This window comes from Peromyscus maniculatus, chromosome 8 (assembly GCF_049852395.1).
Source record: "Peromyscus maniculatus bairdii isolate BWxNUB_F1_BW_parent chromosome 8, HU_Pman_BW_mat_3.1, whole genome shotgun sequence".
NCBI classification, from domain to species: domain Eukaryota; kingdom Metazoa; phylum Chordata; class Mammalia; order Rodentia; family Cricetidae; genus Peromyscus; species Peromyscus maniculatus.
In genome coordinates this window covers 10329919-10354682 of record NC_134859.1, presented here as the reverse complement: position 1 = coordinate 10354682, position 24764 = coordinate 10329919, and the positions used below count along the sequence as shown (strand labels likewise).

The window sequence follows — 24764 nt, the reverse complement described above, 5'->3', positions numbered from 1 at the left end:
AGATGGCATTCCTCAGGATGGCATTTCAGTTGTCCTTTGTCCTCCACACATAAGCATGTATGTACATGCATCTGCACATATGTGAATTCACATGCACAAACACAAACATGCCATTAAAAATAACTTTGGGGGCTAGAGAGATGGCTCAGCAGTTAAGAGCACTTGTTGCTTTTACAGAGGACCCAGGTTCAATTCTCAGCACTCACATGGGTGGCTCACAACCATCTGAAACTCCAGTTCTGGGGGATGCAGTGCCTTCTTTTGATCTCCTCGGGCACCAGGCACACGTGGTACATAACCACTCGTAAAAAAAAATTAAAAAAATCCTTTGATGGGTCCTCAGCAAACATCTTTTGAATTGGTAGGGAAGTTGCCCCATGCTAGTGTAGAAGGCTGGCTCAGGCTAGCATTCACATTAGTCCTCAGAAGTGTCAATGCAGGACACTCTTCATTCACGGGCTGTGTCTCTGAGGCCGAGGAGTCTTTGATTTCTCAGATTGTAGGGCAATCTGAAGTAGTTCTAACTAAGATGGATTACCTGTCTCAGGAGAGTCAGTGCAAACTCCAAGTTCTGCAGCCTCTGTCTGTTGATGGCGTTTACTTCTGTGAACTTGGCAGCAAGAACGGCTTCCTACAGAGAAATTGTAGGAGAGCAGTTAGCAGGCAAGCCAACAGGCTAGGAGAAAAATAGAGCACTTGGACTCAGGCTGGGAAGAGCCTGGCAAGTGGGGAAAGCAGTGGTACTTTCCCATTCCTCCCCATAGCTCCACCCACTGGTGGAGAGGTAGATTCAGAAAACCCAGGTTGAGTCTCGGTCCCTGACCCTTGAGCAAATCTTTCCAATGCTCTTTTCACATATGTTGCAGTCTGTGCCGTTCTCTACTACAGACTTGCACAGGGGAACAAGATGGGAGCTTTCCATGTGTCTGGCACTGGGCCAGAACCCCTACCAGGATGCCTCCTAGGCATTTTGATATCACTGCCAAAGCAAGTTCTTCCTCCTCTTCCCTGTGTATCACAGAGGCCTTGGCAGTCTGCACTCAGAGCTTACCTCTTCCTTCACCTTGGCAGCAGGAGACTGCAGCCTGGCTCTCTTGTTCACGTGGATGTTCCGTCCATTCTCTAAGTCCAGCAGGGACCTCAGCTTCTCTGCTTCAAGCTCGTAGTCCTGGGTAAAGGAAAGACAGTGCAGCAGTGAGCTAACGGCAGCAAAGAGGAAGCTGCAACGGTTGATGCTCCCTCTAATGACGCTGACCTGCCCTTGGCCAGGACCTGGTTTACAGCCTTGCACATCTTCCTCACATCTGCACCTGAGCTGCTGGCTGCCAGGAGCTCCTGAGAGCTACTAAGACGGTGATGCTAAGTTGCTACCTCACTCCACAACATACATACAAGAAAATGTGCCCTGCCGTCCCCTCTACTGCAGAGACACACTGAGCGACTCTCGAGGCCTTCCAACAGGCCCAGAGGCCAGATGCTGCTTCCTTAGTGAACACTGCATCCTGACCTTTCCTCCTCTCCTCCCCACAGACCTTGACATTTCCCATCAAGTAGGCTTGATCGTTCACACAGACATTTCTGCGTAAGGATTTGCTAGCTTGTTTTCCCGTTAAAAATAGAGCTGTCACACAATTCTGTTTGGTGTACGTTATTCTGTTGTTTTGTTTTAGGATAAATACCCCCAAAGAGTTTACTGCTTCAAAGAGTATAACTCTGATGATACTGGGTGCCTGGTGCCATATTGTTTTGTCAAAGGGCTGGACCTACACATGGCTGCTGCCCGTTTTCCCAGCAGCCTACCCAGATTTCTCTGCATCTCTTAATGCCAAAGCCCCTCCTGTGTGCTCTAACAGGGTTCATGGCTCACCTTCACAGCTTGCTGGTACTGCTGGGAATCTGCGTAGACCTTCTGCACCTCCTGTTCCCTGCTTGCTATCTCATCAAGCAAGTTCTGTAAAACAAAAGATACTGAAAATCAAAACTGAACCACATGCGTGCACACGTGCATGTGCATACACACACACACACACACACACACACACACACACACACCCATCAAAAGTCTGAATCCTTAGAACCTAAAGTCAACATGCTATAGTTCCAAGTGTAATGATGCCTTTCTTGTATACATTTGTTCACCACAAAGGGCAATGCCAAGGCCTGGAGCAAGGGCCATGAAGATGCTTATCTATGCCAGGAAACAGGTGTTGATTGTGCTCTGAGATGCCAGGCACTGCTCTGATAGAGCGTGTAATCCTCCAGTGAGCTTGTGAGCCAAGCCTGAGGAACTTGTTTGAGAATGAGGAAGCAGAAGCCCGGGAGGATAGAGAGTTGAATGGCAGCCATGGGATTTCTGTCTGTCTGTCTCTGTGTGTGCATCTGTGTGTGTGCACATGAGGCGGCTCCAAGTCTACAGCATGTATCTTCCTCTATTGTGCCCTGCTTATTTCTTGATATGGGCCATCTCACTGAACCTGGAACTGGATCAATTGGGCTATGCTTGCAGGGATCCATTTGTCCCTCTTTCCTCCCTCAGTGCTAGGATTATAGACATGCTTAGCCATGGCTGGCTTTTTAGGTGGATTCTGGGGATCAAATTCAGGTCCTGTGTTTGCATAGCAAGTACTTTTTTGACTAAGTCACTTAGCCCCAGCCGCTGGGTTTCTGGGGTCCCTGTGGCACTGAAGAGGCAGGAAGCCCAGCTTTGATAGTGAGATCTTCCCCACAGTGTTCCTTCCCTAGGTTTTGGTCTCCAGGCACCATGTAGCCAAGCCACATGAGTAGGGCACCCAAGAGGGAAGAGGTGAGCGAGACGTGCCGTGCTTGTGAGGAGACACTGGAAGCTGTAGCCTAGTCCTTTGTCTTGCCCCATTGGGCTTGAAGACTTCTGATCCTCCCAAACGTGCACTGCAAAGTTGAGGCAGCCATCTTACCTTCTGGTTCTTCAGCTTGGTCTCCACCTGGCTGAGGCTGTCTGTCTCCTGGGGCTGGTAGCTGGGGGTGTTAGCCAGGAACTGGAACATTTGGTCATAACCACGGCGGTACTCATTGTAGGCAGCCCTGGCACTCTGCAGGCTCTGGGCCCTGAGGGGACAAAGCCAGTCAGGTCCACACAGCAGGCAGGAGCCTCCCTGGTCCCTCAGTTTGGGAGGGTTCTTTCTTGGTTTGTAGGAGTGTAAATTGACGGGCCACTGAGCTCCAAGGTACTTATGCTACCATATCTGGCTTCTCCGCCTGTTTCCGCCTCCCCAGCTCTAGGATTATAAATCTTTGCCACCATGCTTCCTACCCTTTTCATGTGTGCTGGGGATAAAACTCAGGTCCTCATGTTGGTGTGACAAGGACCCGTTCCGACTGAGGCTATCTTCCTAGCCACGCTGAGTTTTAAGAGACTGTAACTGAACTGGACAAACTTTAAACAGTCACCAGAGAGCAACAGTTAAGCATGGGTTATTAACGGGAGGGTTAGGAGATGCATCCTGACAGGTACAGGGACCCAGTGGGTATCACTTGAGCAAAGGGAGATCCACAGTGGAGGCTGGGAATTCCTTTAGTTCCCTCCAGATGAAAATGTCAGCATTGCTGGGGTGCAGCGAAAGTAGTACTTTGACAGTGTTAAACGCTTACGTGAGGAAAGGGAAAGCACCTTGAAACAACATTCTAAGCTCCCACCTTAAGAAGAGAAGAGAGGGGCACATTAAACCCAATGCAAGCTGCATAAAGGAAGCCTAGGGAAAGGAACACAAGAGAGAAAGCTCTGGAATACCACGGTCTTTGAAATGATCGCGAACCCATTGACCTCAGACAGACTTGCTAGGAATAGCCGCTCAAGCACACAAGCAGAAGTGGAGGGAGAACACTGACAGAGGACAGCCCTGCTTTGACAGAAGAGAGACAAGCCCACACTGATGCCGCCACATCCACCTGCCTTGAGACACATGGGAAGATGGGTGGGGCTAGGGCGGTAGGGGGAGGCTAGGGAGGTAGGGGGAGGCTAGGGAGGTAGGGGGAGGCTAGGGAGGTAGGGGGAGCCTAGGGAGGTAGGGGGAGGCTAGGGAGGTAGGGGGAGGCTAGGGAGGTACTTCAGTGGGAAAAAGCACTTGCTGTGCAAGCCTGATCGCCTGGGTTCAGATCTCCAGGCCCCGTGTAAGAGCCAGATGTAGTAGCATAGGTGTCTGTAATCCCAGTGTTCCTACAGGGAGCGGGGAGGGGGTGGGGGGAGATGAGAGGACATAGAGGGAGATGGGGGGACATAGGGGGAGCTGGGAGGAGATGGGTGGGAATAGAAGGGGACGGGGGAGATGGGAGGGGATGGAGGAGATGGGGGGAGAGGGGAGGGGAGGGGAGGGGGTGGAAGGGGATAGGGAATGGGGAAGGTCGGGAGCTGGGAGGGGATGTGAGGAGATGGGGGAGATGGTAGGGGAGGGGATTGGAAGGGATAGTGGGATGGGGGAGGTGGGGAGAGATGGGGGAGATGGGGGAAGATGGGGGAGAAAGATGTGGGAAGATGATGGGGGAAGATGGGGGAAGATGGGGGGAGATAGGGAAGATGGGAGAAGATGATGGGGGAAGATGAGGGAGATGGGGGAGAAAGATGGGGGAAGATGGGGGAGATGGGGGGAGATGAGGAGATGGGGGAAGATGGGGGGAGATAGGGAAGATGGGAGAAGATGATGGGGGAAGATGAGGGAGATGGGGGGAGATGGGGGAGAAAGATGGGGGAAGATGGGGGAGATGGGGGGAGATGAGGAGATGGGGGAAGCCCGGGAAGCTCCTGGGCAGCTAGCCTGACTCAGCTGCCTGACTTATGCAATGGTGTGAACAAGGTAGGAAGTAAGGAGTGCCATCCAAAGTGATCCTCTGACCCCACACATCCCATGGCGTGTACACTCACACACACTCATGCACACACGGTGCTGGTGGCTTACCTGGGGACATTGTGCTGACTTTCTTAGCTTGTATGTGTCACCTTATTTTTAAAACCAGGACACTAGGGCTGGGGAGAAGGCTCAGCAGGTAAACAACTGTGCATGTGTGAGGACTGGGATTTGGATCCTCAGAACCCTTGCAAATTCTGAGTAGGCATGTGGCTCAACTGTAATTTCAACCTCAGACGGTGGCCATGGATCCTCAGAGCAAGGTGACCAGTGTGAGTCTAGCTGTATGGGTGAATTCTTGGCTTGACTGAGAAAGCCTACCTCAACCAATAAGGTAGAAGAATGATCGGGAATGATTGCTAATACCAACTTCCGGCCTCCACATGAACATACATGCACCTGTACCCCCACACACATACAGACATGCTTATGGGCATGCATACCACATGCACATACACCAGAGAATGGTCTTGGGTGACACCAGAGGATCCCCGGCCTAGCATCTCAAGGCAGGCTGGTAAGCCAGGCCCTTGCCCCAGCCCACTTGTCTATGGGACCCCTCACCTGCGTTCCACCTGCTGGCTGAGGTTGCTGAAACGCTGATTCAGCTTGTGTACCTCAGCCTCCTGGCGCTCCAGGTCGGGGCAGTGCTCTTGGAAGCGGCTGGCCAGTGAGTTGGAGCACTGCTTGGCTGCCTGCAGGTTCTGTTCCACCTCACCCAGGAGGGACTTCTGGGCCTGCAGCTCGGAAGCCATGGCCTGCCAGATAGGCAAAGAGATAGCAGTGTCGTGGCCAGAGCTCCTGAGAGCCTGGCAACATCACTAGAGCACTGGGGCCTCCTGCTTTGGGAGGAGGTTCAGGCGTAGGAGCAGGAAAGCTGGCTCGGCCTCCGCACTTATCAAATCTGGGCCACTTCTGCAATGTCCTTTTTTATTACAATAAACAACGCTCTGAAAAGTCACCTTCCCAAAACTGTTAAGGGGTGGCCTCTGTGCCTGCCCTCCCCCAGCCACGAAGTCCTCCCTGAGCCCAGTCTCTCTGGTCATGAAAAGGAGAAGGACCGCTGCAGGCCACTGAGTGCCACAGTGCTCAGGCAGGTACACCTGTGTCCTAGGCCACTGGTGTCAGTGGCTGTGGACCTTCCCAAAATCTGCAGGCCTGCCTGGGATGCTACCCGTGCTTACCAGAGCTTCAGAAACCTGTTTGCCCCCATTGTGAAATACTGGCCTTAACCTCCCCCTGGGCTGGGGGCTGGAGAGATGGCTCAGTGGTTAAGAATACTAGCTGCTCTTCTAGAAGGCCCAGGTTTAATTCCCAGCACCCACATGGTGGCTCACAACCATCTCTTGTAACTCTAGTCCTAGGGAGATCCAATGTCCTCTTTGGCTTTTGCAGGCATCAGGCCGGTGGTGCAGATACATATAAAATATAATAAATAAAACTTCCCAGGATGCACAGACCCTAGACACAGCCAAGAGAGATGCCACTGCCTATGTTTATAACTCCCAGCTCGACACACCAGGCACTCCGAATCTTCAGGGTCCTCACACCCTCATCTGGTGATGGGGCAGTTGTCCTGAGCCCAGAGAGAGGACGCCATGGTCCCCAGATCCTAGGTTTACCTCCAGCTCCTGCCTCTTGCTGTCCAGCATGTGGCCACTTTCGGGCATCAAGTCATCCTGGGTCAGCCGGTTCTCATGTGAAGCCAGCAGTTGCCTGCCCTGCTGCAGACTCTTCTCCAAGTGATTGGCCACGTCCACCCTAAGAACACAGGTCAGCATCATATGTCGGGGTCAGGTGGCCCCTCGGCCCCGCCGTGACTACCCTCCTGTCCAGCTGCCACCTACTTCTTCTGGGCTGCATCTAGCAACTGAACCAGTCGCTCATATTTCTGGTTGGTATCTTCCATCCGGGTCCTCAGCAAGGGTGCAGTGCCACTGCCCGGGAGGGCCTGCACAAACGCCTCACACTCGGCTGTGCGCTGTGTCTTCTCTGGCTCAATCTGCAGCAGCTCCCTGGAGATGTTCTGTGGGGATCAAGACTGCCCAGGTCAACCACAGCCGGCAGCTCTCTCCCCCCAAGGATTTCCCTGGGACAGTGCGAGTGGCTGAGGCCACTTCCCTGGGGTGTCCCTCTAGGGCCCAGTCACCAGCCCAGCGGTCTGTGTGTTTTTGTGTGTGGAGTTGCACATACATGGGTGGGTATATATGCATGTATGGGGAACCAGAGGTGACTCTCAGGTGTTCCTTGGGAGCAATCTACCTTGTTTGGAGAGGGGAGAGGTGGGGTAGAGTGGGCACGTGGAGGCCAGAGGTCAATGCCAGTTCTTTCTTGAGCGCTATCTTGTCTTCTAAGACAGGGTGTCTCACTGAGAACAGTGCGTACTGATTGGTCAGACTTACTGGCAAGCAAGCTTCACCAAAGTCAGATTTACAGACAAGTGTGACCAGCTAGGATTTTTTTTTTTCCCACACAGATGCTGGGGATCTAAACTCAGGTCCTCATGCTTGTGTGCAGGCACTTTGTAAACTGAGCCTCTCTTGTACCTTGTTTTTTTTTTTTTTTTTTAAAGGGATAATTATTCTGCCTATCTTTTTAGCATGACTTAAGGCAGGGGTTCTTTTTTATTTTTTAAAGATTTATTTGTTTATTATGTACACAGTGTTCTGCCTGCAGGTGAGAAGAGAGCACCAGATCTCATTACAGATGGTTGTGAGTCACCATGTGGTTGCTGGGAATTGAACTCAGGACCTCTGGAAGAGCAGTCAGTGCTCTTAACTGCTAAGCCATCTCTCCAGCCCCCCGTACCTTGTGTTAATGTTTGATTTTGACACAGGGTCTTTTACTAGGAACTGGGGCTTGTCCATTAGGCTGGCCAGCCAGCAAACCTGACAGATGGTCCTGATCCTGCCTTCTCAGCAGGGGAACTACAAGGGTGTCCCTCCATGCCTAGCTTTTTCTGTGAGTGGTGGGGACTGAACTCAGGTCCTTGTTCTTGCACGTGAGTTCTGCAAGGCAAGCACTTGACTGACAGCTGGCTTCTCGCTCCCGGGTCTGTGTTTTCAGTGAGCATCCGGTACATGTGGACTGTCAAAGACAGTGACTCAGACAACAAGCCGGCTGTCACTGGACACTGGCACTCTACACACCCCTCCTGGAAGAGTCCATGGAATCTGAGACAACCTGCCAGGCAGATACTGTGAAGTACCCATCCCATGACTCCACGGAGCTTGGGAAGGGATCCTGTGGGCTTGTGTCCCTGTGCCTCTGCCTCTTATCCCTGTGCCAGGCACCAGAGACCACCGAATTTTTCTGAACTCTTACCTCTCTCTAAAACAGGGGTGAAGACCCTACCACAAAGCGTTGTCAGGCAGAGAAGGACGTGAACGTAGGTGGGGATAAATGGAGACATCTGCATCTTGCCTGGTAGTTGCAGTGCTCAGATGAGGCCCATTTTACTTTAGAAGGCCAGGCCTGGTTTCAGAAGCCTAGCTCAGGGCAAGCGGAAGTGAACCAGGCCTGCAGTTCCACAGCCAGCATCCCCCTTGCCCACAGCCTCACTCAGCAGGTACTTGTTAGGATTCCAGTTCCTGCTATCATTATTATGGCCATAATCTCAGGCTGACAAGTCATCTAGAAGCAGTACCAGGTCACATCTGGGGGCATGGCCAATTGCCAGAACAGGACATCTATGTGGAGCCTGATCCTTGAGACAGCCCCCCCTCCCCACACCCCCGTTACCTCCATAATTATCCTGCACCCGCTTTGAATGTCCCAATATGCTATAGAGGTTGAACCTTGAGCAGAAGCCCCAGCCTGGTAATACCTTGAGGTCCTTGGCCCGCTCAGCACTATCCTCTATTGCCCGTCCCTGCTCAAGCGGTGGCCGTAGGATCCCTGTGATGGCCTTTTCCTGTCGGTCCAGGTCACTGGCCACTTTGTCCAGGCCAGCCAGCAGCTGTCGCCCCTGCAGATCAGAGGCATCTGTCGGAGAGAAGACAAGTCAGGGATGAGAGTGAGCAGCATGAGGCCCGAGAGCCAGCTGGGACTGTGGGTTGGCCTGGCCGCCCTCTCTCAGCCCTCTAGCGGACATCTGTCTCCCATGCACAGCACAGAGTCTAGTCCATTCCCTCTTCCATGTCCCTGACCCCTTGCAGGAAGCCCTGGTACCCACCTCCGGGGTTCTCCGTCCTTAGCACCTCATGCCTCTGCTGGAGTGTGTGCTTGCTTCCAGCCGCCTTCTGCCGCACACTCCGGTACTGGCTGCCTAGGCTGTGAGAACAAGAATGTACGGGGGACCCAGGCCTCATACCACCCTCTTTCCTGGTCCCCAGCCTGGGCTGGATGACAGCCCATGGGAGCCAAGCAGCTCGCTGGAGGGTTTTGAAAAGTCAAAGGTACTGTGTGGGGGCTGACAAGATGGCTCAGTAGGTAAAGGGGCTTGCTACCAAGCCCAGATGACCTGAGTTTGATCCCCAGAACCTACATGGTGGAAAGGGGGAACCAACTCTAGCAAGTTGCCCTCTAACCTCCATCCATGTGCTGCCCCAAGCTCATGTGCCCCCTCCCCAATAAGTAATGCAATAAAAGGACCATGGGAGCCACTGCGACCAGGTCTGGGAAGACTTCTGCCTTTGTCCTTGCCCCTCTCCGTTACCTTTCATTGCAAGCCCTGCTGCCTAAAACCATCTGTTCACCAGTGCTCTCCACGTGACCTCTAAGGGGGCAGTGCACAGTAGGCGCTTGATAAATGTCTGGGAGATGAGTAACTAAAGGCGCTCCCTTGAGTCTACTCACTGAGCAAAGAGTGCTCAAGTGGCCGAATGACTTGCCACCAGATACTGCCATCAAGGGGCCAGGGCCCAGCAAGGCCAAAACACCGATCTTAGCAAAGGAAGTGTCAAAAGAGCTTGAAGACAGAGAGGAAGGGTGGGAACCCTACTAAGTCTGCAAAATGAGGGCTGCAATCAGTGTAGCAGCTCACAGGTGCTGCAGGCAGGATGATCAAGACGTGCAAAGGCCCAGAGGGACTAAGAGAAAATGCTTGCTATACTGGCCCTCAGCCAGACATCCAGACATCCTGTTCAAAAAGCCAGTCTAAGCTACCACTCTTCCTGGAGCCTTTTCAGGAGGCCAGGACAAGAGGTACTGTTGGAGGATACTGGATCACATTGTGAACCTTGAGTTTGCATTTATGTTAATTAAATAAAATTAACCTTGGGTCAGGAGGCTGAGTTAGCAACTAGTTGACAGAAAGTAATCATAAAGCATCAGAGGGCATCTGGAAGAGGGAAGAGATAGAGAGACACACTACAAGTAGTAGGGAGGGGTTTGGAGCCAGACAGCTTTTTTTTTTTTTAAACCGGCAGAACAGAAGGATGCTCTCTCTCCTTTGGAGATGCCAGCAAGGAGAGAAGGTCAGCTAGTTGCTCTTCAGCCTCTCTGAGCTAGCAGGTTTTCACCCCAGCCTTTGAATCTCAGGTCTTATTTACAAGTTGAATGATAGAGACGTAGTTAAAGCTACCTTTAGTGGCAGCACAGAGCTGGTGCCTATGGGAACAGTATTCCCGCCAGGATGCGGTCTGAGCAGCCAGGCCACTGCCAGAGAAGCAGGCAGGTAACTACGGAGTCTCAACTGCTGGCTGAAATAGCAGTAGATTAAGGCACAGCCACTGTGCCAAAGATAAAACAACAAGGTATAAGTCACACCCTACTGTCCACTGAGAGAATGCCCAGGGTTGTAATAGGAGAGGCCTGCGGAGCCCAGGTATGGGCTCACCCTCATGCCTCCTTGTGCCTGTACCTGTCAGCCAGAGCCAAGGCCTCGGGGTCGGTGGGGGGAATGATGAAGCAGACAGCCGGGGCAGTCAGCTTCTTCCCGGTGCTATCCGTCAGCTCCCAGCTCTCCCCATTGTTCTTCTGCAGCGTGTAGCTATAGCCCCGAGAGATCAGGCCCTGGTGGGACAGGCAGGTTAAGATTCCCCAGAGCTGGAAGCCCAGTCTCCCTCTGCCTCATTGCCCTCTTAACTCTTAGACACAGGGAGTCTTAGCCCACCTGTTACTCAGGCCACAGGGTGAAATGAAGCCAGCAAGAGGGGGCACTGTTGACTGCCAGCTCAGCACCAATCTCTAGTTCAACTTCAGTTTTGTTCGTTTTGGGGACAAGGTCTCGTGTAACATTGGCTAGCTTCAAATTTACTATGCAGCCGAGGATACTTTGAACTTGGGACCCTCCTGCCTCTGCTCTCAGAGTGCTGAGTGTACAAGTGTGTGCATCATCCATGCCTGGTTTCCGCAGTGCAGATGATTGACCTGCAGGGCCTCGTGCTTGCTAGATCAGTGTTCTACTCCCTGAGCTACATTCCCAGCCCCTCAGTTTCCCTTTGGGGAGCCATCACTACCATCCCTAGTCCAAGTGGCACACCCCTTCTACATTCCAGTCTCCAGATGGACACATGGTTGAGGCCTGGTCAATGAGAAGCTGACATTCCCCAGCCACAGGGACTGGTTAGAGGTGGCTCACATTACAAAGTGGGCCAATGAGGGGCTTCCCCAGCTAGGGTGGTTGAGCTGGTAAGATAAAGATAGGGCAGTGTGGGCAGGGAAAGAGCATGGGGGGGCATAGCTACCCCCAGGTGAAAGTGGACAGAGAGTGACACCCATGGGAGATGACTGCTTGAGGCCCTAGGTCTAGCTACTCCTAAGACTTGTGTGCTGTAGGCCAGGTTGCCTGGGGTTCCAGGTAGCGACTGACCTGGTCACCCTCGAAGTCGCAGAGAGCCTCCACAGGAATGGGCTTGAGTGGCGTTTCACGGCGGTACTTGAGCGGCACCACCTGCTGCCCTCGCCTCTGCAGCCCCCGCACCACATCCTCATACTTGTCCAGAGCTTTCTCTTGGTCCTGTAAGAGCAGCACAGGACCAGGTGAGGCCAGCTTCCATGCCCCAGGAGGGCAGGCACTGGGTGGGGTCTGCTCAGGTCTCTGGCAGGGTCCCGCTGCCACTCACATCCAGGTCCCGCAGCAGCAGCTCTATCTGATACCGATCCTTGAAGTCAGGGCTGTATTTCTGGTTCAAGTCCGAGTCCACCTTGCGAAGCAGCTCCTGAGCATCCTTCATGTCTTTGTGGTACTGGGGGAGACCCAAGGATACCGTCACAGATGGAAAGCTACCACAAGTATCTTGACTTCTGGCTGTGGCTTCATGCTTATGCCCTAGGTGGGCCTGGGCCTCCCACTCACCCTAAATCTAAGATGTGACCTGTTTGAGCCGTGGGACACTCCCTCTTCAGCCTGTCTCCCCAGGGTCTCACGGGGAGGAAGCTGGCTCCCCAACACCCCCCTTCTATACTGTGTTCCTTTAGTGCCAGTTCAGGCTTCTCCCCGTGTTCCGGGAACACTCTAACAATACAGTCACATGCAAACCTTCAGCTGAGGACCCTCCATATGGCAGGTTCCTTACAACATCTCACCCAGTGAAACCACTGTATACTCCATGGGTTTGGCACACTAACAAAATCACCCAACCATGCATTTCCCAGAAGCTATCTGCACCGTTCAGCAGCACCTAATCATACTTTAGTTCTAAGCCTGGCTAGCTGCTTCCTCTTCTTGTTCTGGAAAGTTCCCTTGCCCATTCATTGGTCTATCGGATCTTGACTCACTTATTTTTAGCTGTCCCCTGGGCTGAACACTTGGACTGCTGCCTTAAGTAGGACTTTTGGATCTTTGTGAAATCCCATATGGCTCAGACACTCCAACAAGAGTGTCTGCTGAGTTCAAGTTCCCATCTTGAGACCTCAAATCAAACAGGCTTGGTGGTGCTGTCATCCCAGCCACTCAGAAGGCTGAGGCAGGAGGATCAAGTTCAAGTTTGCCACTTTGTAAGACCGTCTCCAAACAAAAGGTAAAGGAAGGCTGGGGATATGGCCCAGAGAGAGCCTTGCCTGGCTAGTGTGAGGCCCCAGGTTTGACCCCTGGGACTGGGGAAGTGTGAGGAAGCCCCTACATTTTGACAGTCACCTACAGCTCTTATTAGAAACATACAGTCCCATGAGAATGCCAGTTTCTATGGCTAGGTGGGTATGTAAACAGGTGCCCACCCAGACAATAGGCAGCTGCTTGATACGGAGCGAAGTGCAGAAACATGCTACACCCAGATGAGTGCCAGGACACCGTGCTCGGTGAGAAAAGCTAGGCTCACAAGGACAAGAGGCATGGTCCCTGTATCCCCTATGCCCACTCGAGCTAATACCCGGCAAATCAAGGTAGGGAGTGGGTCAGAGGTCATCAGGAGCTGGGGGAAGGAAGCGGGTGCTGGGTCCTCAGTTTCTGTTTGGCTGATGGGAGAGTTGAGGAAACAAGGGTGAGGTGGTCCTGTATTGTGAATGTAACAACTGGTAAAGTGGGGAAAATGAGCTGGGCATGGCAGGGCTACTCAAGAGGCTGATGCAGGAGAATTGTTGAGAGTTTGAGTTCAAGGACAGTCCCGGCTATATATCTATATATTGAGAACTTGTCTAAAAAAGGTGGGGGTAGAAATGTTAGTTTTCTTGAAAGAGGGCTAAAATGGAAAGTTTTATGTTTCGTACACACACACACACACATTGTTGTTTGTTTGTTTTGTTTGTTTCTAGACAGGGTTTCTCTGTGTAGTTTTGGTGCCTGTCCTGGATCTCGCTCTGTAGCCCAGGCTGGCCTCGAACTCGCAGAGATCTGCCTGGCTCTGCCACCCAAATGCTGGAATTAAAAGCATGCGCCACCACCGCCTGGCAAGTTTTGTGTTTTGTATAACTCAGCAAAATTAAACCCAGCAGGTGGAGTGGAGGCAGGAGGATTGGGAGTCAAGTTCATAGAGAATGGTTAGCCTGGGCTACATGGGTTCCTATGTCAAACAATCAAAGCCTTGGTCTAGTGAGGTCACTTGGTAGGTAAAAGTGCCCATGGCATTGGCACGATGACCTGGGTTCAGTTCCCTGACCCCACGGCGGAGGAACAAGAACTCACTCGTGGAAAGCTGTCCTCTGACCTCCACCTGTGTTCAAGAGGCCCCGCACACCCCCAGGAACTCCCGAACCCTCTCACGCTCCCGGAGCCAGGCAGGTACCTGGTGGTAGTCCTCCATGTACTTCAGGTGGCTCTCCTCACAGATGAGTAGGTTCAGGTAACCCTTCCACTCTGCATGCACCGCCTCCATGTGTGCCTGCCAGGGAGACGAGAGAACCATTGCTGCCGCCCAGGCACCTGGGACGCCAAGAGCGGGACTGGTAGGAATCCAGGAGGGGGGGGGTAGAGAAAGGGGGGGGCGCTCCCTCCCAGGTGAAGACCCCCGCCAAGGTAGCCAGCTCCCGTTCAGATGGGACAAAGACAGGGGGACATACTGAAAAGCCAAGGAGGGTCACCGCGTACAACCAAGATGGGGGCTGTGTCTACTCAAAGTGCTGCCTTTAACCAATTCACACAAAGAGGGCTGTGGCTCCACCGTAGAGCACCGACCAGCAGGCACAAAGCCCTGGTTCCATTCCCAGAATCATATAAACACTAGGAATGGCAGCACACACCTGTAATCCCAGTACTGGAGAGGCAGAAGCAGGGGGGTCAGAAGTTCAAGGTCATCCTGCCATCCTCGGCTATATAGTAAGGTCATGGCTAGCCTGGGCTACATGAAACTAAGTGTAGAATAATTCCATAATGGACTAAGAATAAGTTCAGTAATGGGAACGCTTGCCTAGCATGTTTTAGGCCTAGGGTCTGGTCCCCAGCACTGTAAAGAAAAAATCTTCTGTAGGTGGTTGTCCAGAGCAGGCTCTCTCCACCTGGATCACTTGGAAATAGGGTAAAGACTGGGCTGACTGAAGACTGCAAGGTGAAATCATGGTGGAATTAGGTCCTTTAAAGGGAGAGGAAACAGCTGGTATGGTGGTCAGGACTCAGGAGGGTGAATAAGGCAGGGGGATCTAGAGTTATAGCCTAGGCTAGGCATGTGATACACACCTTTAATCTCAGCACTTGGGAGGCAGAGGCAGGTGGATCTCTATGGGTTTGAGGTCAGCCAAGGCTACACAGTGAGATGAGATGAGAGAGAGAGAGAGAGAGAGAAAAGAAGAAGAAGAAGAAGAAGAAGAAGAAGAAGAAGAAGAAGAAGAAGAAGAAGAAGAAGAAGAAGAAGAAGAAGAAGAAGAGAGGAGTGAGAGAGGAGGGCAGGCAGAGAGACACAGAGAGAAAGAGTGAGTTTGAGGCTAGCCTGGGCTACATAGGGAGACTGTCTCAACAGAAAAAAGGAAGAAAAGACACAGACAGGCAGAAGGAAAGAGCAAGAAGTTGCTGGCAGAGGTAGGAGAGGTCCAGTTCCGGAACGAAGGAGAGAGGACCAGGCAGGGATGGAAGAGATGGGGAGATCTGAGGACTGCAGCACTGGCCACACCCGGGACCCACAGTTCAGCCCAGATCTGTGAGCACATGTGCCATCCCACAGCCTGCATGGCAGCCTCAGAAAACAAACCTGGGCCACATCCAGGCAAAAGGTGGCAGCCCAGGCAGAGCTTGGAAGAGTACCAAGGCAGCCGGGGAAACACAGACAGGTGGCTCAGTGGTCATGGGGTGCAGCTAGGAGCGCGCAGCTCGAGCGGAGACACCCCTAGAGCGCGCACCCTCTCCTGAGGCACACGCACCTCGATGGAGTTCCTCCCTGGGTGCTCGGCCGCCAGCAGCTGGTCGCCCTCAGTGTGCAGCTTGTTGATTCTTTCTTCTTTGGCCTCCAGGTTCCGGTTGATGAAATTCTGCCAGGAAGCAGTTGTGGGGTCAGCACCTGGCCCGGCAGCCCTACCTCCCACTCCAGAACTGCACCCGGCCTTGCGCCCACCTCGTACTGGCGCCGGCGGCTGGGGTAGTCGAGGTTGCGGTCGCTCCAGTCATACTGCATGCGGCCCTTGGCCTGCTGGTCCAGCCAGTACAGCTCGTTGGTGCAGCGCTGCATGTAGTCCTGCAAGGAGCTCAGGTGCTGCTGCCGTGCCTGGGACGCTGCCTGTGGGAGGAGCGAGCCTGAGGTGAAGACAGCGCCAGGGCCTGGCTCGGCGTCCCTGCCCACCTCTCTCAGGGCCCAGCTCCGCCATTCCCCAGCCAGGCCCCCTTTGGATGAGTCCCCCGATCCTCTGAAACACTCATTCCCAAGTGTTCAATGGAGCACCAGCTGGATGTGCCGCACGCCTTTGGGCACTGGGGACACAGCAGTGAACGAAGGGAAAAGACAGCCCTGGGGCTGATGTCTCCTAGAAGCTTCAGTTTGTCATCTGTAAAGTGCTCACCCAGAGGGCACAGGGACTGGCACATGGCACTCCATAAGGAGCAGCTGTATCCTCTACGTTTGCTTTTTTATCGTTATTTATTATTTATTTCTTCACTTGAGACAGGGCTCATGTAGCTTAGGCCGGCCTCAAACTTGTTACGTAACTGAGGATGACCCTAAACTCCTGATCCTCTTGCCTCTTCTTCCAAGTGCTGGGATGACAGGTGAGCACCGCCATGCCTGATTTTACTCAGTGCTAGGGATGGAACCCAGGGCTTCGTGCCTGCTAGGCAAGCACTCTGCAAACCAATCTATGTCTCAGCCCCTTATGATTATGTTCAGAGGAGCATCTGAAGCCTCTGGGGGCAAAGAAGGGTTAGGGAAGACTGGGAGGCTTGTAATTCATTCTGTAGAATAAAAACAATGATGTACGGCGGTGGTGGCGCACGCCTTTAATCCCAGCACTCGGAGGCAGAGGCAGGCGGATCTCTGAGTTTGAGGCCAGCCTGGTCTACAGAGTGAGTTCTAAGACAGCCAGGGCTACACAGAGAAACCCTGTCTCAAAAACAAAACAACAACAATAAAAGAACAATGACAAGCATGCACACATTCATACACGCAAGCACATGTGCACACAAGCCTGGAGCATGCTCTACAAAGTGCGTGGCATCCACTTGGCATGTAGTAATGCTGCCTAAGGAACTGAGTAGGGCTAAGTGTCGCCCCATTGGTCGAATGTTCACCTAGAACGCACGGAGCCCTGGCTTCCACCCCAGCACCTCATGGACTGCTATGGTGACACTGGAGCACAGTGTCACCTTTAGAAGATCATGGTGTCCTGAGTCCCCAGCCCATTAACCCCCCACCCCTGTCCTCTCCCACCCCCCAGGGCTTCTCACCAGCAACTTCTGATACTTCGCTTGGAGTTCGCTGTTCTGCTCCTGTGGGTAGAGCCAAGGAATGAAGTTAGACCAAGTGTGCCCCTCTCCGCCCCACACCTCCAAGTCTCTACCACGTACACACCTTGTCCTTGGCCAGGTGGGGCCCAATGGCTTTGACTTCGTTGTGAAAGATGTTGTGTTGTTCCACCTGGCTGTCCACCAGAGGAAGGTCAGTCCCAAAGCCCTGGCTGCTCAGCTTGTCCTGGTGGGTTGGTGGAGAGACACCAGGGAGATATGTGGGCTGGGGGCAGACTTCAGCCCACAGGAGCCTGGGCTGTTGACCCCGGCTGAATGAGTGCATTCCCCTCACTTTTTCTGGAGCGAGCGGTGGCAGGCATCTATCTGGACCACTGCTGATGCTCATGCCTTAATCTCACAGTGGCCTGTGGGACCCTGGTCGCTGTTTTCATTTTACAGGTAGACAGGTGAGGGGAAGTCCCTTTCCCGGGGTCACACTGCTAACAGTGGCTGAGACATGCCACAAAGTCACCCAGCTGTGGCTGTCACAAGCTTTGCCAGCCTGCCCACATAGTCTGGCTAGGACACCAGCGAGCTGGGCATGAGGGGCAGAGGGGGGCAGGGAATGAGGTCTGGCATGTGACTCCAGGCTGGGCACTGTCCTCGGAGCCCATCTCCTCTCCTCACGAGACTTCCTAATGGTGACCCTACTCAGCAGGGCCGAGGTGCTGTGAGATGACCCTGCTCCAGGCCGTACCAGCTTCTCCTCCACCAGCGCAGCCCAGTTGACCTTCGGGTCGGCCTCCTTCACTGCCAGGCTGTACATCTGCTTGTGTTTTCCCCGGAGGTTGGTCACGCGCTCTTTCAGCTGGCGGATGCTGCGTGGGGGGATACGCTACCATGTTAGTGGGACTTGCCCGAAGGATCACTATGTAAGCCCTGGCAGGGCCTTGGCTCTCAGCCTGGGCTTCTCACCAGTGACCTAGAGAGGGGGACAGTGGCCTTGGGTACCAGACTGCCTCTGGATCATGTTGTTCATCCTGTCCGCTTTCCCCAACCTTCCCTCTCTGTTTTCTGAGGGGCTACTCTAGGAGGTTTTGGAAGAAATAGGCAAGACCACTGTTCACTGAAGCACATGCCCAGCGCAGGCAGAGGCAGGGGTGTGGCACATACAGACAAGCACAGGGAGCAAATGGGACACGGGAAGACCCCTAACCACAGGGGGTGGGCGCTGGTTCACCCATGCTGAACTGCAGCGTGGGCCATAAGCTCAGGAGATACAAAGACCATGCAGTCCTGAAGCAGTGGGCACATCAACTCCCAAAGCCTGGTCCCCACCTTGTCGTTAAGCATAACTTGAGGCCTCTAGGACATGTTTGATGTCTACCTGTGCTGTGTACACCTCACAGCAGAGAGCGGTCCCGAGAGCCGAGGAGTGCCAGCCCTCCCGCCTGGACCACAGCCTAGCATGCCCCCTGGGGACCGCACACAGACTGGACTTACTCCTCAGCGATCATGTCCCCCTGTGGGTGCTTCATGTGCTTGGCGATGGCCGCATCCGCCTCCAGTACGTACAGCAGTTTCTCTGATTCAGAAACCTTCTGTAGGGCTGTGTCCCGGTGCTCAGGGAGCTGCCCCTCTTGCAGCCGGGCCAAGTCCTGAGAAGGAAAAGAAAGGATGATATTGGAGACTCGGAGTCTGTAATGATACCACAGGGCCTGGCTTTGTCCAGATTGGCACTCAGCAAACACAGCTGGGCACCGAGACACCCGGGTGAATGGTCCCACCGGTACTTTGGCATGGCTCTGCCTGCCTGGTGTTCATAGCCCAAGCTTGGAGACCTCCTGCAAGGCAAGCTACAGAAAGCTCACAGGCACCAGAGAGGGAACAAGGGGATACACTTTAGCTCCAGCTCAGGGAAGCCCCTCTAAGGCGCTGGGCTGAAGGACTGAAGGGAAGGTATGTTCTAGGAAAAGGGAACAGCCGGTGCAAAGGTCCTGAGGAAAGACAGAGAGCAAGCCATGATGGAGGCACCAGTGAGAGGCTACTTGGCTGGAGGCAGTGGTCAGAGGAAAGCCAGAGCGGAGTGAGGGCTGTTCACATGATCTGGGGACCCAGAGCACAGGACTCCAAGGAAGAGCCAATCACATGGCTCAGAGCACAGAAGGACTCCAAGGAAGAGCCAATCACATGGCTCAGAGCACAGAAAGACTCCAAGGAAGAGCCAATCACATGGCTCAGAGCACAGAAGGACTCCAAGGAAGAGCCAAACCCAGGCCTCCTTCCATGAGAGCCACGCAGCAGGCTGTCAGCATTAGGCTGTGAGCTGTTGAGACTGGGGTGCGGTTCAGTAAGTGTGGGTGCTTGCCTGACAGGTGCAGGATTCTGTCTCGGCACCACAAAAGCCAGAAGAGAGACAGCAGGCTAGGGATGCAGAGGCAGAGGTAATTCCACCAGGGGGCCGAGACTGGAGAGAAACAGTGACCATGGGCGTGGGGTTCCATTATGGTGAAAACTCCCCAAAGGCAGGAGGCAGAAGGGCAGCTGCCTGGCACAGGACTGGGGAAGAGCATGAAAAGAAAGGGCAGAGAGCCCACTGAACATCACACTGCTCTCCAGAGGTCCTAAGATACTGGACGGCACACTCAGACCACGAGTGCCTTGTAAGGCAAAGCAGGCATCGCTTTTTAAAGTGAGAAGGAAGGGTGTGGAGGTACATGAAGGTGGTCTCAGCACTGGAGAGGCTGAGGCAGGAGAATCAAATTAGACATCAGCCAATCCTTTATAGCAAGACCTTATTTCAAAAAACGAAGGGAAACGGGGTTGGAGAGAGAGCTCCGTGGTTAGGAGCACCGGTGCTCACGCAAAGGACCTTGGTTCAGTTCCCAGCACCCAAACTCCAGCGCACAACTATCTGGAACCCCATCCAGATCCAGGGGATCCAAAGCCCTCTTCGGGCCTCCATGGGAGCCGGGTATGAATGTGATGCACAGCCACAGATTCAGGCAAAACACCCAGACACATACAACAAAAACAAATGAGTCCTTAAAAACAGAAACAAAACCAGAGAAGGGCGCTGACAGGATTGTTCAGTGGGTGGGGCATCTGCCAGGCCTGAGGAACTGAGTTCATCCCAGGCCCTGCACAAGTTGTCTTGTGATCTTCATGCACGTGCCGTGTGTGAGCACACACCAGATAAACAAATAGACAAACAAACAAACAAATAAAGCATGTTAAAAAACACAAACAAACAAAGGGAGGGAGGAAAGGAGAAAGAGCCAGCCTGGGCTACATGAGACTGTCTAACAGGAGGAGGAGGAGGAAGAGGAAGAAGCTGAGGACACGGGGGTGCAGCTCCGTGGCAGAATGTGTGCTTAGCAGGCGAGACCCGGGGTTCCACCTGAGGACTGGAGAAGTAAAAAGAAAAGCAGAAAAAGAAAAAGGAGGGAGGGGTTCGGAGGTGCCACAGTGTCGGGTACAGGAGCACTGGGCTCCTTCTGGATGAGGAGAAGGTACCAGGCTTCCCACCCCTGGCTACCTGGGGAGGTGGGGCAGGAAGGGAGCCCCGCTCCCCCAGTGGCTTGGAGCCGAGGCTGTGGAGACAAAGGCCACCCTGGGCAGCCACAGTGTCAAAGATTAATTCTTCGGAAGGAAAATGTGTTAATCATTACTGAGTCCTGCAGACGATATGGGTGGAACACACCTGGCTGAGATGAGGAGACCTCCTGGGGGGGCCTTGGGTGGGTGACTGAGGGCACAGGTCAGTCAAACTAGTGGACAGTGAGAGGAGTTAGAGAGTGGTCACTGTAGGGGTGAGCACCAAAGGCTTTCTAGAGAATTCCTATCTAGGTATTCTATCCTGCCTTGGTGACTATCCACCAAAACACAGCCTCACGGGGTGAATTCATAGATGGGGTCACTTCTGGGCTCTTTCCGTGAGTTACACCCTGATAAAATGGTCCTTAGGATCAGAGTGCTCGACAGGGCTGGTGCCTGACAGCTCACTGACGGACAGATGGAGAATGAGGTGGTCCAGCGGGCACCGGACAGCTGGGGGAGGGGCCATGAGGGGACACTGCTCCATCCTTCAGGCTTGTCTGCAGTAGCGACATCTGCACACACGCCACCTCATCGGACAGCTCTGTCACAGGGAAATGCAGGTCATGCAACAAGAGACAGAGTAGGGGAGTGGCTGGGGCAGGGAGGGGGAGAGAGAGCAGGGGCTGGGGAAGGGAGGGGTAGAGAGAGCAGGGGCTGGGGAGAGAGCAGGGGTGGGGTAGAGAGAGCAGGGGCTGGGGAGAGAGCAGGGGTGGGGGAGAGAGAGCAGGGGCTGGGGGAGAGAGAGCAGGGGCTGGGGGAGAGAGAGCAGGGGCTGGAGAGAGAGCAGGGGTGGGTAGAGAGAGCAGGGGCTAGGGAGAGAGAGCAGGGGTGGGGAGAGAGAGCAGGGGCGGGGGAGAGAGCAGGGGTGGGGGAGAGAGAGCAGGGGTGGGGAGAGAGAGCAGGGGTGGGGAAGAGAGAGCAGGGGTGGGGTAGAGAGAGCAGGGAGGAGGAGAGAGAGCAGGGGCTGGGGAGAGAGAGCAGGGGTGGGGGAGAGAGAGCAGGGGCTGGGGAGAGAGCAGGGGTGGGGGGAGAGAGCAGGGAGGGGGAGAGAGAGCAGGGGTGGGGAGAGAGAGCAGGGGCTGGGGAGAGAGAGCAGGGGTGGGGAGAGAGAGCAGGGGTGGGGAAGAGAGAGCAGGGGTGGGGGGAGAGAGAGCAGGGGTGGGGAGAGAGAGCAGGGAGGGGGAGAGAGAGCAGGGGTGGGGAGAGAGAGCAGGGGTGGGGGAGAGAGAGCAGGGGTGGGGGAGAGAGAGCAGGGGTAGGGAAGAGAGAGCAGGGGTGGGGAGAGAGAGCAGGGGTGGGGAGAGAGAGCAGGGGTGGGGAGAGAGAGCAGGGGTGAGGAGAGAGAGCAGGGGCTGGGGAGAGAGAGCAGGGGTGGGGAGAGAGAGCAGGGGTGGGGAAGAGAGAGCAGGGGTGGGGGAGAGAGAGCAGGGGTGGGGGGGAGAGAGCAGGTGGGGAGAGAGAGTAGGGCTGGGGGAGAGAGAGCGGGGGAGGGGGAGAGAGAGCAGGGGCTGGGGAGAGAGCAGGGAGGGGAGAGAGAGCAGGGAGGGGGAGAGAGAGCGGGGGGGGGAGAGCAGGGGTGGGGAGAGAGCAGGGGCTGGGGGAGAGAGCAGGGGTGGAGTAGAGAGAGCAGGGGTGGGGGAGAGAGGGCAGGGGTGGGGGAGAGAGAGCAGGGCGATTGCCCCTGGGGAGCCGGGATGGTGCCCACTTTGTACTTGGTGGCCCTCTGAGCAGTTAAGTTTGTCACTCGAGTAACTCTCACCAGTTATGAAAATGAAAAGCTCAGGAAAACGTTTGGGCAATGTAATGAATAAATAATGATGCCTTCTGCAAACAAGGGGGGAAGCAGGGGAGAAGGAGGCGCGAGGGAGAGAGAGAGGAAAGGACAGAGCAAGGAGATGGTTCGGCCCATGTACTTCTCAAAAAGTGGCTGCTGGCTGGGCAGTGGTGGAGCACGCCTGATGTGCACACTACCAGGCTCCACCTCCAGCACTACATCCAACATGCACAGGCAGACTGTTACTTTGAATTTGTTTGTTTGTTTTTGTTTTTTGGTTTTTCGAGACAGGGTTTCTCTGTGTAGCTTTGCGCCTTTCCTGGAACTCGTTTTGGAGACCAGGCTGGCCTCAAACTCACAGAGATCCACCTGGCTCTGCCTCCCGAGTGCTGGGATTAAAGGCGTGCGCCACCACCATCCAGCATAATTTGAATTTGAGTCATTCCTCAGACAAATCCAAAGGGAAGCCCGAACATTCACCCCCCACTCCCACCCACCCACCCACACACACACAAGAGAGAGAGAAGGTTGGCTACCTCTGCAGATGGACTCTATGGGATTTTAATGTCCCTCATCATATTGTTTATCTCTCCTAAAATGTTAGTAATGAGCATGCACTATTCTGGTGGTGAGGAAAACAGACACACCCTAACAAGATGATTTTCATTTAGGAAAAAAACAAAACAAAACACCATTGCAGGGCGCCAGGAGAGGGGTTAGCAGGAAAAAAAAGTCACAGAGGCATGTTGGGAAGGGACAGGTATTCTGAGTGGTGGAGGATATAGGCTGAGGAGGAGTGTTCAAGGATCCCAGGCAGGGGGAAGGTGATCCCATTCCCGAGTCCTGCAGGGCCATCCTGGGTCAGGACTGACCCCCTGGCTTCCTGATCCCAGTGTCCCCACTTGCCACCAGCCACTCCCACCCTACCCTCTGGGCGCTCTGGCGTCTGTAGACTGGCCCTGGCGGGGATTGCACACGTCGTCTGTCAGAAGTGGTTGTGGGAGCAGGAGCAACCACAACAGAGGCTAGACACAATGGTGGGGCCCCGAAGACCATGACTTCCCCATCTCAGTCCCCACCGCTCGGGCCTGGTGACTAAGATGCCAGATGAAACACAGCTGTTGGCTACACTTGAATTCCAGATAAACAACAATCCACCCTAGAGTACAAGGGAGCCCTGAACAGTGCCAGGGCCCGCTGACACTCAGGGGGAACGTGCTCCGAAATTCAAATGGACCCCAGCTTCTCAGCTTTCTTTGTCTGGTCTAGCAGTCCCACTTGCAGCCACTCCTGGGGCCAGCTGTCACCTGCCTAGTCCCCAGTTCTTTTCGCACCTCACTAGAAGGCCAGAAGACTTGCCTAGCCTGGATTCTCTGGGGTTTTAATGGGTTCCCTCCCCGGCGCTGGAGTTCCGGGTCGGGAGGAGAGAGAAAGAATGGGAAAGTGATATGCCTTCCCCAGCAAAGAAGGCTGCAGACTGTGTTGTGGCATCTGGAGGCGTAAAGGGAGACGCCCCTGGTGTCCCTGTGGAGCCCCAGGCTGTACCTGCTGGGTTTCCTGGAACCTGAAACACCCTGACTAGGTGAGCCCTCCTGCCCTTTGAGAGGCAGTCAGACAGTGGAGACGTCACTCAGTGAGTACAAGGGCAGATCCTACCCCAGGTTAGACCCCTAAGAGTTCTCCTGCGGACCTGGAAGCTCCACCCAGGGGAAGCTCTGCTCACAGGGAAACTGCACTCTGAGGAAGGCTCTGCCCAGAAAAAGCCACCCTCACCCCCAGAAGGTCCACCTATGTCCTTGAGGACAGTATGAGCTAAGGAACCCCTCTACTGTGTTACTGGGTTACCACTTCACCTCTCCCATCGTTTCTCCCAATTCCTCAGTCTTTGTAAGGCCCAGTGCAGGCCTTGGGCTGCAGAAGTCTCAGCCACAGCCAGGCTGAGTGAGTACTGCAGGTCGCTGATCCCACTCTCTAGATGCCAAGAGCTGTGTTTCTCGTAGCAACCACAAAGATTTCTGGATGTGGGTGGCCCTGGGGCTGGTGTTACTGGGTGAAGACCAAGATGGAGAAGGCCCTGGTGGGGACAGCTGGGCACTCACACTCTGCATCTTGGCCTCGGTGTCCACAATGTTCCTCTCCACCTGGTCCGCATTCTTCTGCAGCTTCTCGATCAGATCTGAGAGTTCCTTGTTGGAGATGCTGTGGATGGAAGGAGCAGGGAGGTGGGCCTCAGTACAAGCTCCTGGCTTCCAGCCTCCCAGGCTGGCCCACCCCAGGCCCCAAGCAGGACCTGCCAACCCAGCCAGACTTCCAGGAGTTAGCTTATCCCCAC

At 54.2% G+C, this 24764-nt stretch overlaps 1 protein-coding gene across 2 annotated transcripts in view; it reads right to left on the bottom strand.

The window, feature by feature from the left end:
• Positions 1 to 24764, bottom strand: part of Ppl (periplakin) — a 56024-nt gene that overhangs the window by 4740 nt on the left and 26520 nt on the right. For both annotated transcript variants that reach the window (XM_076577937.1, XM_006984667.4), the window contains exons 2-21: positions 24532 to 24631; positions 18562 to 18716; positions 17816 to 17936; positions 17183 to 17302; positions 17059 to 17100; positions 15737 to 15898; positions 15546 to 15653; positions 13982 to 14077; positions 11885 to 12007; positions 11632 to 11778; positions 10681 to 10832; positions 9052 to 9149; positions 8704 to 8861; positions 6725 to 6903; positions 6500 to 6638; positions 5442 to 5635; positions 2934 to 3084; positions 1868 to 1951; positions 1052 to 1168; positions 539 to 631 (exon numbers count right to left, since the gene is read on the bottom strand). In XM_076577937.1, coding sequence (XP_076434052.1) covers positions 539 to 631; positions 1052 to 1168; positions 1868 to 1951; positions 2934 to 3084; positions 5442 to 5635; positions 6500 to 6638; positions 6725 to 6903; positions 8704 to 8861; positions 9052 to 9149; positions 10681 to 10832; positions 11632 to 11778; positions 11885 to 12007; positions 13982 to 14077; positions 15546 to 15653; positions 15737 to 15898; positions 17059 to 17100; positions 17183 to 17302; positions 17816 to 17936; positions 18562 to 18716; positions 24532 to 24540 — 2448 coding nt within the window. In that variant the 5' untranslated portion in view covers positions 24541 to 24631. The remainder of the gene's footprint in view (positions 1 to 538; positions 632 to 1051; positions 1169 to 1867; positions 1952 to 2933; positions 3085 to 5441; positions 5636 to 6499; positions 6639 to 6724; positions 6904 to 8703; positions 8862 to 9051; positions 9150 to 10680; positions 10833 to 11631; positions 11779 to 11884; positions 12008 to 13981; positions 14078 to 15545; positions 15654 to 15736; positions 15899 to 17058; positions 17101 to 17182; positions 17303 to 17815; positions 17937 to 18561; positions 18717 to 24531; positions 24632 to 24764) is intronic.